At 42.3% G+C, this 16653-nt stretch overlaps 1 protein-coding gene across 1 annotated transcript in view; it reads left to right on the top strand.

Annotated features, from left to right (window-relative positions):
- CASR (calcium sensing receptor) overlaps positions 1-16653 on the top strand; it is a 38292-nt gene that overhangs the window by 9792 nt on the left and 11847 nt on the right. Inside the window, exon 3 of the mRNA XM_057415962.1 lies at positions 1823-2704. Coding sequence (XP_057271945.1) covers positions 1823-2704 — 882 coding nt within the window. The remainder of the gene's footprint in view (positions 1-1822; positions 2705-16653) is intronic.

The raw sequence follows: 16653 nt of genomic DNA, 5'->3' as shown, positions 1-16653 counted from the left end.
AAAATGCACATTTGGTCTTTGAGCAGAGTAAAAGAATGGTTTAAGCCAAGATCAGTATGTGCTACCTAGGTATTTCCAGGCGTAGTGTTGGAAAGTGGCTACATTATTACATTATCTGTAATAAATACCATAATGGCATATAAGGGGCATTGTTAATTTACACATCACATTATCAGGTAGACAAGGGCAGCCGAGAAGGGCTGGTAGGTTGAACTGAGCATAAGAGATGTCTGCAGTTCTCAGATTTTCCCTTTGAAGGGTGTTTGTGCTACAAAGCAGGAGCTGTATTTAGAGGTTGCAGAAAGGGGTAGGTGTCAGGAGGTTCAGCTCTGGAACAAAATCTCAGCCAGGTGGTTAAGCATGACAACTGAAAGCAGGCTTTTAAACTGCGAGTTGTTGGGCAGCATTAGAATACACATTATCACTGCCATTTATAGCAAGGCCATTAGTAAATCCATCCTTAATAGACCCTGTGTTTCAGTACAAGTTGGAGGTATATTTTACAATTAATGTAGAGCTCATTACTCATTCCGTTGACATAGAAACTGAAAACGTTAGGACTTCCGTTTCTCAGTATCTCCCCTCAGTGTACCCTTGCAGCACATGCAGGAGTGTGGTACCTTGCCTCTACCTCATGGCAATAGGTTCTAGGAGATGAGAGTAGCACTGAGCAGGAGCCTGTTCAGGGGAGAGTGTAGCTTTGTGAAAGGAGTATTCCTGTGGCCCTTGAAACTGCAAGGACACCTCCTTTTCTGCCTTCTTGCAGAAACATTAAATGCCAGCATTTAAGGAGGAGATAAGGTTTTCTGTAAATTTCCGCTTTGTACAAAATGAACTGCTTGTAGAAGACCTTTACAAATGAGAGTCAGTCTTAAAGAGTTCAGATGCCAATCTCAAAATGCAAAGATAAGTGAGATTTAAAAGTTCTCCACATCTTTAAACTATTCTTTCCTGGGTTTTGTGGCTTTCTTCCTATTTGTAGAAAATCCAAATTCTATGTTAAAAGCATATGGCCCTTGTTCTGATTAGGAAAAGAAAAAATGATTTTTAAATAGCTTTAGAAAAGGAAATAAAGTCCCATTTTAACTGTAAAAAGTGGTGGTTTATGGAGGATGGAATGCCTGTTGGCTTCTTTGCTGATTCTGGCCAGCAGTCTGGAAATACTGCTAAGGTAGTATTGACCACATTGACCATAACACTCTGCAGGGTCAGGGTGACAGATATACAACACATTCTTCTTACTTCAGCTAGCAGAGATTGTATATAACATGCATAGAGTGCTGGATGAAGCCTGTTCAAGGATGGAGACAGAGGCAAGGAGAGACAGACAGAGCAGGTTCAGGATGGCAATACCAGCCTGCTGTCTCATGTCACATTCATGCCAGAGGAAGCCTGCATTTTGTCTGAATTATCTGTATTGCTCTCATTTATCTAAAAGATACATTCTTCTTGTATGTGGATTTGGAAGAAAGTGCAGTGAGGTGGCTCACCTCTTTGCTACTCCTCCAATCTATAGTCACTGACTCTCTCCTTCAAGTCCTTGATCTTATAGGTGGACATGAGCTTGCTCCAGCATCTTGGTCTGAGCAGCTACATCTGTATGTGTGCCTCTGTAAGATGGCCGGCTACAACACATAGACTCTCAGAGTGGATCCTGTGCACCCGCAGGCTAAGAGTACATGGCTGCCAGTGTGGTGCTCAGCTCTCTCTTCATCCCATCCAAGGTTACACAGGTTGACAGTGATGCTAGATAAATGTAGGCAATTTATTCCCAGGCAGTTCTCTTCATGGTGTGTTTTCCTTGTTTACTGTGCCCTCACAGGTCAGCTATGCCTCATCCAGTCGTCTCCTGAGCAATAAGAACCAGTTCAAGTCCTTCCTCCGCACAATCCCCAATGATGAGCATCAGGCCACAGCAATGGCAGACATCATTGAGTACTTTCGCTGGAACTGGGTGGGCACAATTGCAGCTGATGATGACTATGGCAGACCAGGGATTGAAAAGTTTCGGGAGGAGGCGGAGGAGAGGGATATCTGCATTGATTTTAGCGAGCTCATCTCCCAGTACTCAGATGAGGAGGAAATCCAGCAGGTGGTGGAGGTCATCCAGAACTCCACAGCCAGGGTGATCGTTGTTTTCTCCAGTGGCCCAGACCTGGAGCCTCTCATCAAAGAGATTGTCAGGCGAAACATCACCGGCAAGATCTGGCTGGCAAGTGAGGCCTGGGCCAGCTCTTCCCTGATAGCCATGCCGGAGTTCTTCCGTGTCATTGGCAGCACCATCGGGTTTGCACTGAAGGCAGGACAGATTCCAGGTTTTCGTGAGTTCCTGCAAAAGGTACATCCCAAGAAGTCCACCAACAATGGCTTTGCCAAGGAGTTTTGGGAGGAGACATTTAACTGCTATCTGCCTGATGGCTCCAAAAGTTCTCCATCTTCAACTTCCTTCCACAAGAGCCATGAAGAGGGACTGGGAGCTGGAAATGGAACAGCTGCCTTCCGACCTCCATGCACAGGGGATGAAAACATCACCAGTGTGGAGACACCGTACATGGACTACACGCACTTGCGGATATCCTATAATGTGTATTTGGCGGTATATTCTATTGCCCACGCCTTGCAGGATATATATACCTGTACCCCTGGGAAAGGACTCTTCACGAATGGATCCTGTGCAGACATTAAGAAGGTTGAGGCATGGCAGGTAAGTCTTTCATTTGTGTGCCTGTGCCATACACTTGCAGAAAAAAAGACAAGCTGTCCCAGATGCCTTTCACAGTCCTCAGACACAGCATAAGGCTCCTGGGACATAGGATATCACTGTGTGTGAGTTAGGCAGATACTCCCACCCCACAAGGAAGGTAAGGTAGGTTGTGTTAGGTTTGCCTGCAACAAAAGGGACTTAATCTAAGTTAAATCTTCTTGCATTTCCTATGGTCCAAAAGTGCACCCACAGACAATCACCACAGCCTGCCTGATGCAAAGTAACTTGATCATATATTGAGCCTTACATAAACAAGAGGGCCTGGAGAGAGCATCTAAACAAGGAAAACAGTTTTTAGAGTTCATTTTCTTCTGCAAGCTGTATATTTTACAATCCCACAGCAATTTTCTATACAGGCTGTATTTTTTTCCACAGTTTTAAGCTTATATAGGATCAAAATAAAGCAGGTTAAATAATGTGTGCCTACTGGGCAAATAATAGATAGATGCTTTGATTTGGCAGTGATACTTATGAACTGATAAAATGATACTAACAACTTAGTCACATTTATCCGTTCATTCAATGTGTGCTGCCCACCAGAAGATGGATAGTATTCTGGCATCCTTTATGAATACTCTGTACCTTAGCATATGTTTGATTGTGTTATCCGATGTGATATTCAGTATGTGTTTTTAGTATCTGCTGCATTCTTACATCAGATAATTAGCTTGTAAGGCTATCAAATGAAGATATGCCAGACTGGTACAAAATCCCATTTGCCCCATTCTGGTCATCACTGAAGACTTAGGCCCAAATATGCATGAAATCAGAACATTATGGGTGAATATTGACGGATGTGAATCACATCCCCATGTGCATGAATAATTTCCTCTGTTTGGGATAATCTAACCAAAACTAAGGCTATCTCTGACATAAACTTTGCAGGTATTGGGTGAACATTTGCAGTGGGAACTGCAGTTTGATTCCTGTCTAGTCTCACTCAACTCAAAACATCAGTCAGGGCTTTGTCTTGGCATTTATGGGAAACCTGCATTGCTCTAGGTACCCATTTTGGGTTTACCAAAGCCACTTTAGTCAGAGTTGATGAGTTCAGGGTTTCAGCATGATTTAGGGGAAATCGGTGATTGCTGGCTTTTTCTGAGGTTTGTGTCTTTCACAGCTATTTTGCTTCTCAGGAGCACTCTGGCAGAAGTGGGCAAGTCACAGGCAGGTTTAGCTTTGACTATGCTGGTAAAAATGATCCAGAATAAACGTATTTGTAATTTGTTCCTTTATGCCTTGTCAGCTTGGAAAGTAAAGCAGGATATTCATACCACAGCTAAGTAAGGTAATGTGGTGTTTGTTGAGGATTCTACAAACAGGAAGAATGTCCTTTAATTTCAGTGTTGCTGAAGGATGGCTGTACCAACGTGTAAAGCATCCTGGTCATCTAGGCTTTTGGGTATGCATACTTGCCTTAAAGAATGGAATCAGCATCAAGAAAGAGTATGTGGGGGATAACACGACTGGGCAGGAGCAGTGGGTGCTACAAAGGAATAGGCTATACCTGAAATGACTACCATTACATGGTGCTGGCTGTCAAGCAGATTCAATATTTGTGCGTTTTTTTCACTTCATTTAAAAATCAAACACATGAATAGCAGGTAAATGCCAAATCTGTGTGCACACCTACTTCATATCAGGCATTGCGGCTCATTACCCTCAGGAAGCTTTTCCCAGCCATGAGGTTAATGAATTCACCTCACAAACGAGCATCCTACAGTGTATGACAACCAGAAAGAAGAAAATCTCTCTGCTGAAGTCAGTCTCATTTTCAGTAGTGCTTCTGCTGGCGGTCAACACCAGCTCCCTCTTCTCACAATCAGCTGGATAGAAGGTGACTTGGAAGAGCAAGGACAGTGTTAGGGAGCATCCACACCTGAGACTAGAGGCAGCAGCCACTAATACTGTCTGCAATTACTGCCCAGGTGGCGTGGGGGACAGATAAAGCAAACCTGGTGAACTCATGGCTGGAATATCCTGATCCTGTACTGAGCAGCCCTTGCCAGCAGGGTTGGTGGCTGGGAAAGACAAATGGTGCGGTCCACAATTTAATTAGGTACCATTTAGTTTTGTTGCCTTTCAGTGGTGTTATCCCATTAACATATGTGACTTGTTATTTATTCATTGCCTGCTAATTGTTAATTTTATGTCCTTGTAACACAAACCGTTTGGAGGAGCTGCTTTATATAATTTGTGGAGGATACTTGTGTGGGTCTGTATAGAAAAATACCATTTTTACCTAAGTGATCAGTTCATTTGAACTGGACAGCAGGAAGCCTAGCACAGGGTTACTGTGAGTTTGTTAAATTGAGTATTGTTCTTCTATTAAGAATTTGCCATTTACAGTTTAAGAAATCTCTAAGTATGTTTCAGCATGGGATTGTTCTGTGTCTTCCAAGCTGAAGTATCAAATACTAATAACTTTCTTCTCTACTTATTTACCACTCCTTGTTTAAGAAGCTGCTTGCTCATTTCACCACTAAAAGTTGTGAGGCGCTGGCACAGGTTGCCCAGAGAAGCTGTGGCTGCCCCATCCCTGGCAGCATTCAAGGCCAGGTTGAACAGGGCTTGGATCAAGCTGGTCTAATGGAAGATGTCCATGCCCATGGCACTGGGTTGGGAACAGATGATCTTAAGCTCTTTTCCAACCCAAACCAGGCTGGGCTTCTGTGCTTTTACCCCCCCGAGTGGGTGGTTTGTGATGACAGACCCTATCCACAGACCCAAAGGCATTGCTTTGTTTGCCTGTAAAGCTGGCAGTGGGCTTCCCCACCAGAGATGGGACTGGTAATCCTGAGCTCACAGGCTACCACAGCACATGTGGAGATGCGGGCACAGGCAGAGCTGGTGAATAGGCAGGGAAGGTTTCAGACAGGAGCCGTGTGGCTCACTCCATGTGCAGAGCTGCCCACAAGGTTCCATCCTCTATCCCAAAAATGGGAAAACCGGTACTTCTGTACTCTACAGAAAATGCAGACTTTAATAGGATGTGTGTGCTGCCCTTATTGCGAGCAACGCGTGTGCCTTAAAACATGACAGCTTTAAGAACCTACCCTGCTGCAGAACAGAAAGTAATCCAGGTTCACACCTTTGCAAGAGGCTTTCAAAGGGCAGATAGTATTATCTGCACGTGCCTTTGCTGCGTCCTGCAAAGTATTGGTCAAGGTTAGATTAATTACTTCTTTTTGCAGTGTTTTGTTCAGGAAACCACAAGGTGAGGAGCACTCTAGAAGGAAATGTATCACCAAATTTGTCACATTTGGAAAAGGCAAAATTTTAAAAGCACCGAGGTTTAAAGCGCAGGACAGCAAATAGTAAAACAGAAAGAATCCTCTTAAAAGACTCCATCACCTCTGATTGTCAGATGCCCATTCTCTTCTGGTGGTGGGCTGTGAATGCTTTTAAGCAACTGTATTGGGTAGAGTTAATTCTATGTGTTGCTCTGGTTCATGAACTGGCCTCCCCAAATACACACTTTCCCTTAAGCTACATAAAAGCAGTGGGAAGGTGAGGCAAGAGCTGGGACACGGACTCAAGACTTCTGCACTGATGCTGCCTCTTTCTCAGAATTCCCTGCATCCTTGGCCTATTTTTCCACACCAGCTCAAACAGCTTTTGAAGCCCTTTTTTTTCTTAGTATCTTCCTTGATCAGATTACCCAGTGCCTTCAAATTCCTTCATTTTCTTGGTCTTTGTTCATGTGGCTATTTCCATAGTCACTTCTGACAGCACGTCCATCTGGTCTTTTTCAGTTCCTGTCTGTGCAAAGACTTATAACCCTTTGAGGCATTTGCAGGAGCCTCTCGGGTGTCTCCCTCTTATTTCAAACACTGGGTAGACCTGCAGAAAAAAAATAGGGGAAAGCTGTAGGGAATCCTAATCTGGAGCAAATCACAGAATCACAGAATGGTCGGGGTTGGAAATATTTACTAGTTCATATTCTTTCTGTGTGAAAGGAGGAAAACCCTGCCTTTTCTTCAGACACAGTGTTTCTGCCCATTCATTTGGCTGTGTGACAATTGCCAGCAAGCGGCTGATGGGCCTTTTTTTCTGGCTCACATTAAGAGTATGGCGACTAAATGGGGAAGAGAGGCTCCTGTGGATTTGAGAAGGCAAAAGTTGTGCAGTCACAGGGTCACAGAGCAGAGCATCCTTAGGTGGATTCCCAGAAGAGTTGCAGCTTGTGGTTATGCTGCAAGCTGTGAACTTTGGCAGGTTCATGAGTGAACAATGAGGTAGCTCTTCTAGGCATCAAGGCAAAGCATGCTGCACAGGCTGAAAAATGAGCTGTCCTAATGATTACCAGGTTAAAGATGTGCTCCTGTAAATTATGCTGAGCCTAGAGATCTGATTGACCTCAGCCTTTGTGAAAAGCTGCCATATGCTGTTCAACAAAATCAAAGCAAACACAAATTGGCTTCACCTAGCAACACCTAAAGTTTATTGCACCCATGCACCTTCCAGCCAAGAGTTCCTTCCTCTGCACTGGTGATCTGTGTTACAAAAAGGTAAAAATGGATTGGTACCTTCTTCAATTTTACATTTAGGTATGTCTGTCTGGCTGGAAATTGATTCTGCAAGGCTTTAAAGGAGTGAATGATGCCTTAGATGACACACATCTCTCCAGACCTTTGAGCCTAATGGGTTATCTAATCAATTTTGTGTCTGTTGAACTACATGGGCCTGTCTGAACAATTAAAATGGTGCATGGAAAGCAGGTGCTTTGTGGTATAGAGAATGAAACACTCTCAGAATAGGTATTAACTGAGGCTGGTGTGAAAATTAGTCGCAAGTGCTGAATATCAACTGCAAAACCTCACCTAGTCTGCCTTACAAATGCACTGGAGATATATTTGTTAAGAGAAAGTAAGCATTTTCCCTGCTCATTGCAAGGGGGTTGGACTAGATGACCTTTGAAGGTCCGTTCCAACTCAAGCTACTCTATGATTCTATGATTTGACGAGGGTGCCTTTGTCACAGGAGTCTGAATTGAGAGGCAGACAGCTTGAACCACACGAAGAAATGTGTGGGTCAATAGAACAAACACAGCCATTTCCCCACAAGGTCAATAACAGATGATCATTTATTCATCAGTTTGGAAATAACAACTTGCTGTCAGTGAAGAACATGGCTTGTGAGCTCTTCAGGTAAACAGACAATAAATGGAGTATTATTCAAATGTCTGGGTAATGAAAAAACCAACACTTAACTGGACCTTACTAAGGGCAGGAGAGGGAGGGTGTCAGGCCTGTAATGTCTCCAGTAGAGAATACACAGGGAAGCCATCACCCTTCTTGCTAGGAGAAGGGTGAGTGAGCTGCATACAGCAAATACACAGCCTCTATGTGTGGTTATTAATTACTTCAGAAGGCACGGCTGAGATTCTTCTGAATCAGGGTAGTACATGCTGCCTGATGACAAAAAACCCCACAGGATTCCTGCCCACCCCCAAACATGTTGAATTTTTTATAAAAGTAATTTTTAATATACTCACTTATGTGCTGTATTTGAAAGGAAGCATTTTCTAATATTTATGAATCTTATTTGTACCTTTGTCATGGGGGAAAGAAGTCAGTTTTGCAGCCTGTATTGGACCTGGGAATTTTAGGGAAGGCTCCATGAGATGTTCATACAATGTCTCTGTCTGTAGTGACTTTGGATATTTAGCATTTGAATTACCAAGACATTAGTATCTTTTACTATGACACAGTATGTCTTTCTTACACAAAAGGATGTAAAGTTTCTTCTAAGAATTACTTTTCTGATGCTACTGACAAATGGAGCTGATGACAAAGTGCTCCTTGAAAGTCCCCTGAAAGGCACTCAGAAAGTGAGGTGAGGAAACAAATGGATTTATAGAAAATTCAGTTTCATGTTATAATCATTCCTCTGACTTGGCTGATTTCCATTTATCCCAAGGTAGTGTTGAAGCTAAGTTCAAAGGCATGATAATCATAGCATAGTTTATTATTTCTTTTCTTCATGGGCGGTCAGTCATCTGCACAGATGCTTTATTGACCAGCCACATAGTTTTAATCCCAAAGTGCACTTTCATGCACTACGAAGGACTGGTGTTGCTCCACACAGAGGGCCAAGTTTGGAGGGAGGAGAACAAATTGCCTTTCCTGACATACATAGGACCCTTTTGCCTTGTAGAATTAAGAGTGATCTCCCTGCTGGACCAGAAGCAACACCTTGCTTAGAAAGAATTGTTACCTCTGTTTCTAGGAGGAATTACGTTAAGGTTATTTAGGAACTGTAGAAATTAAAGCCTTGACATGAGATTTTTTTTGTTGGCCAAGACCTATATTGATAAAGGAAATAGGAAAAAAAACAGTTTTAAGCTAGTAGCCAAGTGTATCATGTGTCCAAACACAGTAACAGTGAATCCACTGGGACTTTAGATGGCCATTGATGGGACCCATGTCTGTGTTTGCAAGAGGTGCCCGTTCTAAATGCCTGAAATAGTTGCATGAGTTCAGTCAACTCAATGTGACTATAGGAAACTTTAGGACTCTATTTTTATTTACCGTTTTAATGGATAGCAGTTCTTACATAGACTATAATAACCATTGAGCTTAGGTTTGATGTATGGCCATCGTTTCATTAAAAGAAATGACACCAAGTACGCAGTGTTAGTTGGTTCTCATTCTAACAGAGAGGCAGCTTACCCAGGCATTGAAATAATTCATCCTATAGTTCCAAATAGAAATGAATTTACAGTGAAAAGCTATGACTTCCTTCTCTCTTAGAGAAAGGCACGATATCAGCAAATAAATATCGGCAGTGTTCGCTGCAAGATGCAGTTTCAGACCTTATTGGGACATTGATCCATAAAGGGCTGTTACAAGAAAGCAACATCAAATGGGTGCAGAGAGACTCGTATACAGATTCATTCTCTGAAAAGCTGGGTAGAGGTAGCATTAAACAACTCCCAGAAAAGACATTTCCATCAGTTTTTGATTATACAAGATATTATATGTGAATTATACTACTTGAAAACACTGAGCCATTGGCTCTATTATTAGCTTTAATAATTGGACAATTAATTCTGTATTATTTAGCATTAAATTTAGACTTAAATGAATAGAAAGAGCCCTATCTCAAGTTTTTCGGTAATTCACCATAGCAGTTATTGAGCAGTATTCACCATTAGTACACACAGCGCCCTGGGCCATTGCACCCAATGGATTTCTCCATATTATATTTGTTACAATGGAATTTGAAAAACAGTGAAATTATAGCATCAAGACTAGAGTAGTTGGCCATAATGGTTCTTTCATACCATGGATGTAGGTAAAGACAGTAGCAAACGGAGTACAAAATACCATCTAACAGCACTGACAGTTAGCTCTTCCTGTACCTGTAGTGTTGCCTTTGTCTGTCCACAGACCATCTCTCTCCACAAAACCTTAATAAAACCTGAAGAATGTTCAATTGGATCCACTTCCCAAATGATCATGCAGTTTGAAAACCTTTGTGTAATAAAAAATGTGAATTTATGCCATGTTCAGGAACATAATCTTGATCCAGATAAGGGATGCTTCAGATTGGTTGTAAAGCCTAAGTATTTAACTTCTGAAGGGCCATGTTTGCCAGTCAAACCTGTGTTTAGCAAGACTTATTTTCCCCAAAGTCATACTGACTAGTAGACCTCTTTTACTAGTATGATCCATGCCAGGTCCCACCTCTTGTCACACATTGTGTCTTATTTCTAGTTGGGATTTAACTGACCTTTAGTTCCATTGGTCATTACTTGGCCTTGCTTTATTAGACTTAACAGTCCAGATGAAGTACTCATAATTTTTCTCCATATGGTATTTATGCAACTGGATCAAATTATTCCTTGGTCTTATCTTGATAATGTAAACAGAATGGGGTTTTTAGTCATGAAATATGTTTTCTGCTTTATTTCTGTATCTTGTCCACTTACCCTTTTTGGCACATGTTCAGTATTGCTTTAACAGCCTCAGCACAGCCAGACAGTGGAAAAAAAGATCCCACCTTTACATACTCTTCTTACTTTCTTATTTATATGTGCACAAGTTACATTAGACTTGCTTTTGCCACAGCATGCATGGAAGGGTTACATTAAGCTGCCAGTAATACTTCGCAGGACATGGTACCCTTTCTGTGCCTGTGGCTTGAATTTCTTATGCCTTGATGAATAAGTGTAAAATTCACTGTATAGAACACATGTTTGAGAGTGATCTGGGGGAGACGCTTTGTCTGATCATTATTTACCTTTACCTTAATCCATATATTTTCTGCATATTTTCCCAGCAACACCTTTGTATTTCCTACGAGAGTATTGTTGATGAACATACTGGGTAACAGTGAGGCTTTACTGAGACTGGAGGAATTCCCTTGTTCTAGGAAACTTTAGGCTTCATTGTTTTACAGGCACTCACAGCACAGCATGAGACAAAGGAAGCACCAAGCACCTCTGCTGAGCAAGTGAGGTATTTCCAACACAGCTCATCCAAGTTCCTTCCTCTCCCAGTTCCTGCACGTTTCTGTGGAGGGCCTGCTTCTCTCACAAAGCAAAAACAAATGTATGCATGGTTACCCATGTCAGCACCACTGCTGCCCTGCCTTGAGCAGAGGGCACTGGTTAGTTGAACAGGGAGAGAGATCCATCTCTCAGCTGACTAGGGATCTCATACCCCTGATGGAAGCAGAACCAAACCGATTATCAGTTAGAATATGCTTATCAAGCACATACTGTCATGGCAGCTTGATGTCCTGAACTTCTCTAGAGACCTGAATAGTCACTCGGCTTTGCAGGGATGGGGGTCTGCCTCTGTGAGAATGTCACCTCTTTCCCACAAATAACTACACGAGTCGTAAGCAGTTAAGTAATTCCACACTTCATTTCCCTTCAAATGGAAGTCAAACTGTCTATAATGGCCACCTCTGGACCTCTCTAATCTCCCTTTAACTTTGTTCTTTTCTGATCAAGTGACTAGAATTTACTGCGTTTTCCAGGGGAAACTGTACTATTGATGTACATACTGGCACTATATTTTCACTGTCATTTTCTTTCTTACTTTCATATCCCACTATTTTGTTCGCTCTTTCAACTGCATAATGCACAGTGTTTTTACTGAACTGCCTACAATCAACAGGTCTTTGTCTTGAGTGGTTAATTAATTTAGTTTCCAATAAAAGTAATCAATAGCTTAAATTACTACTTCCAACATACTGCACATTGTATTAGTCGTACCCATCTATCCTTCGGTCATGCTGTCCGTTGACATACCTAGCTTTACCAGGATGTTGCTCAGTTCTTATCAAAGCATAACAACTTTGAATGTTCTTGAGTTATTCTCAGCCTTTGTATTCTTGTGTCTTGAACTAAGCTCTTTCTTTCACCCTGTTTTTCAAGTCACTGGCTGACCTAGCATTTCATCAGAGCTGGGATGTCCACCCCATCTTGCCAGAATTCTTTTGCAGTATTGTCAATGAATCTCTGACTATCTATGTCGACCTCTTGATACCAGCCCTTCTTCCAGAGTTCATCTCCCTTTGTTCATCTGCACTGTTACCAACCTGAGAGTTTCACTCCTGGAGTACAGTGCAGTCCTCGTACAGTAGGTGAAGACTAGTGTTATTATTTCCAGACTTCTGGAAACAGGTATTACTGGCTCTAGGGGCTAAGTCCAGCACCTTTCTGCCTGCTCAGGTCCCTTGCATCAGAACTGGTCAATAGTGTGATGACAGCATTGCCTTTGAGAGAGCCTAAGAGTTGGCCCTACATAAAGAAAACAGGCAGGACAAGATAACCCAAAGTAGAGAATGTAGCAGAAATTAAACATGTATATAGACAGTAAAAATTAGAGCTTTGCTAGCATGTAAATAAAGATTGACATATAGATAGATGGAAACAAGGAAGAAAGAAAAAAAAAACCAAACTATTGGTTCAGGGCACATTTCTCTTAAAGCATTTTACAAGTGACTCTTTCAGAATTGCCATGGGCATATTTTCTCCTGATACTTGGCCACTGGCAGAAACCAAATCCTGTATGCCATGACTACTGGGCTAACATGATAGCTGAGCTCTCAAGTCCTTACACCTCTTTCAGCATCATGAAAGTGTCTTCTCCAGGTGCTTGATTAGGAATCCAGAACAAGAGTGGAGAACGGGCCCTCAGCAATTCAGAATGAAAAGGAGGATGTGGCATCTTCAGTGTAGTTGCCAGCTTCTCATCTTCACACTGAGCCATGAAGTGGAATTGTTCACTGCTTTCAGCATGGGCACTCTGTCAAAGCAAAGAGAAAAACATTTGGTAGTCATTGGTCAGGACCTGTTTTACAGGCCTGGATATAGCTAGGTGGGCAGAAATTAAAACTCAGTGTGGGAAAAGCATCAAGAGAAGGGGAATCCTTTGTCTTTTATGGGGACAGACACCTATAATGTGCCCAGGGTCACTTCCCTTGCAGGACCATTTGGCCTAGTGAGGAAACCCATTAGAAAGAAACTGCAGAAGAAAGCACAAATGATATTAAACCCTTGTCGGTATCTGGGCATCCGCCAACATTTGTCTCCACACATCTCCTCCTCCAGGATCTTTCCCCACTTCCGGTGTTTCTCATCCAGATATGATCTTGTCTTCTTTCTAGCCCTGAGCCCTCGGTTTTGGTTGCAATGGGCCTCTTAACTGGTGGTTCTGTCTCACATCTTCTTACTAATTGGAGGGTCTGGGACATGCCACTTTTGGTTAGTCCAGCTGCTATCAAAATGTACAGCTAGTACATACTGCTTGCAGCTAGCTTGTGCTCCAGAGTGTAATAGTTCAGGTTACACACAGCACACACACAATTATCTGCTGCCTGACAATGTTCACAATTTAAGTGGGGTTTTTTGCCTGCCACTGGCCTTAATACTAGTGACATAAAGTAACCCTAATACTAGTGACATAAAGTGTCTACTGCAGATCACAAAGAGGTGAAGAAAAGCTAAGGGAGCTGGCAAGGCAAAACAAAGGTATTGAGTGGTGTTTATTGAAAGTGAGACAGCGTCCTTCAAATAGCTGAGTTATGTCCAGTGAGTAAAACAGGAAAGATCATAAACTCTGGCAGGTTAAATGCGAAAATAAAATAAGGCAGGTCAAAAAACAAATGAGGAACAGACTGTAAATGGGAAAAAGCTCATAAATCCTTATTTAAACACTTCAGCAGTAAGACTGTCTGTTGAGCCATAGATTATCACTGCAAAAGACAAGGTGAGGCCGTGACAGAAGAAAAGTGTGCTTTTTATAGATGAACTTGAGAAAGTTCCTGCATTTGTTCATTCATGAGGGACTTGTAGAGGTTCTGTCTGAAGTGACTGTTGAAGAAGCCATGGGACACAAGAGTGAAATGAACCTTAATACTTCAGTGCAAGTGAATGATGCTCACCTGAGAGCTCTGCCAGAGCTCACAGATGAAGTAGCTCACAGATGAAGCAGCTGAAGTGCTGGCTATGGTGCTCAACCTGTCACTTGAAACAGTCTTAGGTCCTGAGGCCTAGAAAGTTGACACATGTAACATCAATTTCGTAAAAGGGTCCTGGAGGAGATCCAAGGAACTAGCAGAGCCTGATGAGCCCATTATTAGAAACATTAGTAAAGAAAATAATACATATATATATCAGGAAGGAAAAACAGAATATACTGAGGACTTGATGACTTTTGCAAAGAGAAACTGTGCCTTTCCTGAAGCTGTTTGAAGGCATTGGGATGTATATGGATAAGGGAGCTCATGGAGAATGCTGAGGCTTCTAAAAGGTTTCTGGTAGCCTGTTATCAAATTCAGTCCTCACATGGATGAATAGTTGGTTGAAAGTCAGCAGAGGATAAAAATAAGTGGTGAGTTCTAACTAATCACAGATGTGATCTTCAAGCTTGAACAGGTCCTTGGGTGAACTCCTCAGGTCTTAAGTAGTAATTAAAGAAGCAAAGGTACTGTTAAGAACAGTCACACTGGAAAAGGGACAGGGAGGTAAACAGAGTGTCCTGGGGCCACTTTATTAACCCTTGGTGCATCTCACTTCAATATCGTGTTCAGGTCTCAGAACGGATGAAAGAGAAACTTCCAAACTGGGAAAGTTTGGAGATGGGTCCATGGAACAGCTTGTGTACAAGAAGCAGCTAAGTCAGATAGGTAGGGCTCATCAGCCTGGGAAAGAGGTCGCTGAAGAGAGATCTTACAAAGGCTTCTAAAGTCCTGAGAGACATGGAAAACATGACTAGCAAGTCTTTTCCAACATAAGCATGAAGGTCATCAAAAGACATTTGTAGCTACTCTGTTCCAACAGGCAAGAAAAGGTGCTTTTCTCATCAAATGTAAGGTCTCCTTGCTGTCAGAGGCTGTGGATTTGAAAAGTTTGCACTTGTCTTGGTAGAAAAATCCACCACAGGTTACCAGGTACAAAGACCTTTAGCCTAGGAAGTAACTGAGCTGCAAAATGTGAGAGTATTCTGGGGAATTATCACATCCCCTTCTACCCTTGTGTTGGTATTTGCTGTTGGCCACAGTCAGAAGCAGGTCCCGGGAGATGGGCTGCCAGTCTGCCCTAATACAGCTGTATTTATGATCCTTCCCTAAGAGTGAAAAGCACATGACCCAGAATGTCAAGCCTGGATAAAGCATGGGGGTGCTATGATGCTGGGAATGGCCTTACCAGGAATAATGGGAGGGTGAACTACAGGGCAGCTTGCCAGTCCTTTCTGATAATAGGTGTTTTAATGAAAAATCATTGCAATTCAACCTGAAGCCTGTGACGGGGGGGGGGGGGGGGGGGAAAGAAGGAAAAATTCCATCTGAAGACAGCAGCTTGCACAATGCTGTCCCTGCAAGCTTCCACCAGCTACTGATGGTGCATTCAAGGCATGAGGTCAACACTTCTTTCATAAACTTTTGGTTCCAGAATATGACACATGCATCTCTGACACATGCTCTTGCCCTCACAGAAACAGGGTCTTTTAAGTCTTCGTGCATTGGGCCCTGGGTGTTTATGTTTCTATTTTTAGTTACAAAACACAGTGACACATTCTTAACTGTAAAGCCTTTAGCTAATTATTGATAGACTGCTGCCTGTAAAAGAGTGCTGTAGTTACTCAGTCTACAACTTCCTCTTTTAAAGTTTAGTGCTTCTGTATTCCTTGGCTGTTTAAACTGTATTTTCATCCTGCTAAAAGCACAACTTGTGTAGTACACAGATATCATCCTGGGATTTTCTTACCATCTAAACAAGGAGCATGTCCTAGTAGTTGTTCAGTTACCATTTCACAAGCTGCTCTTCAGAAATTTAGACTTGAAGGCAAGCTTTGGTATTTCCTGGAAAGAGAAGCAAGGTTTTGTTACCCCTGTTATTCTGTTGCCCCTCCATTTGGTATTTTAAATAGGACATGGGTCTTTCCTGCATGAACTGATACACCGGGCTCTGCTCCTCCCTAGTTATGGCTGCATAGCTGAGGCTGCTATTCTGTGCCTGAGGAAAAACAACATTAAATGCAGATCAGTGTTTTTATATGAATATTTACCTGCCAGATAAGAGATATCAGCCCATACATGAAATGGTTTGTAACCTGAATCTTCAGGTGTAGGTGGGGAAACATGCTGCTAAACTAATCCTACAAAACCCTGCCAGGAGCTAGGGGTATATATCACTTTCCAAGCAGCCTGATGTTAGGAATAAGAAAAGACTATAGGGAAAAGCAAAGGAATAGACTATTGAGATGAATGCTGTGAAAAAAAAAAAAAATAGTGCATCAAGGGAACCCAGAACTTCCCACTGTTGATCTTGCTGACTATAAAACCAGCCAGCCTCCTTCCAGGAGAGGCAAAACTCAAACTGGAGAATCTTCAATATGGCGCTTGTAAGATTGTCTCCTAATGTGTGT

This window comes from Pezoporus wallicus, unplaced genomic scaffold (genome assembly GCF_028554395.1).
Source record: "Pezoporus wallicus isolate ANWC-B61680 ecotype Strahan unplaced genomic scaffold, APGP_CSIRO_Pwel_v1 contig_6814, whole genome shotgun sequence".
NCBI classification, from domain to species: domain Eukaryota; kingdom Metazoa; phylum Chordata; class Aves; order Psittaciformes; family Psittacidae; genus Pezoporus; species Pezoporus wallicus.
Note: the sequence above shows the minus strand (reverse complement) of the source record. Positions and strands in the feature narration are given on the sequence as shown.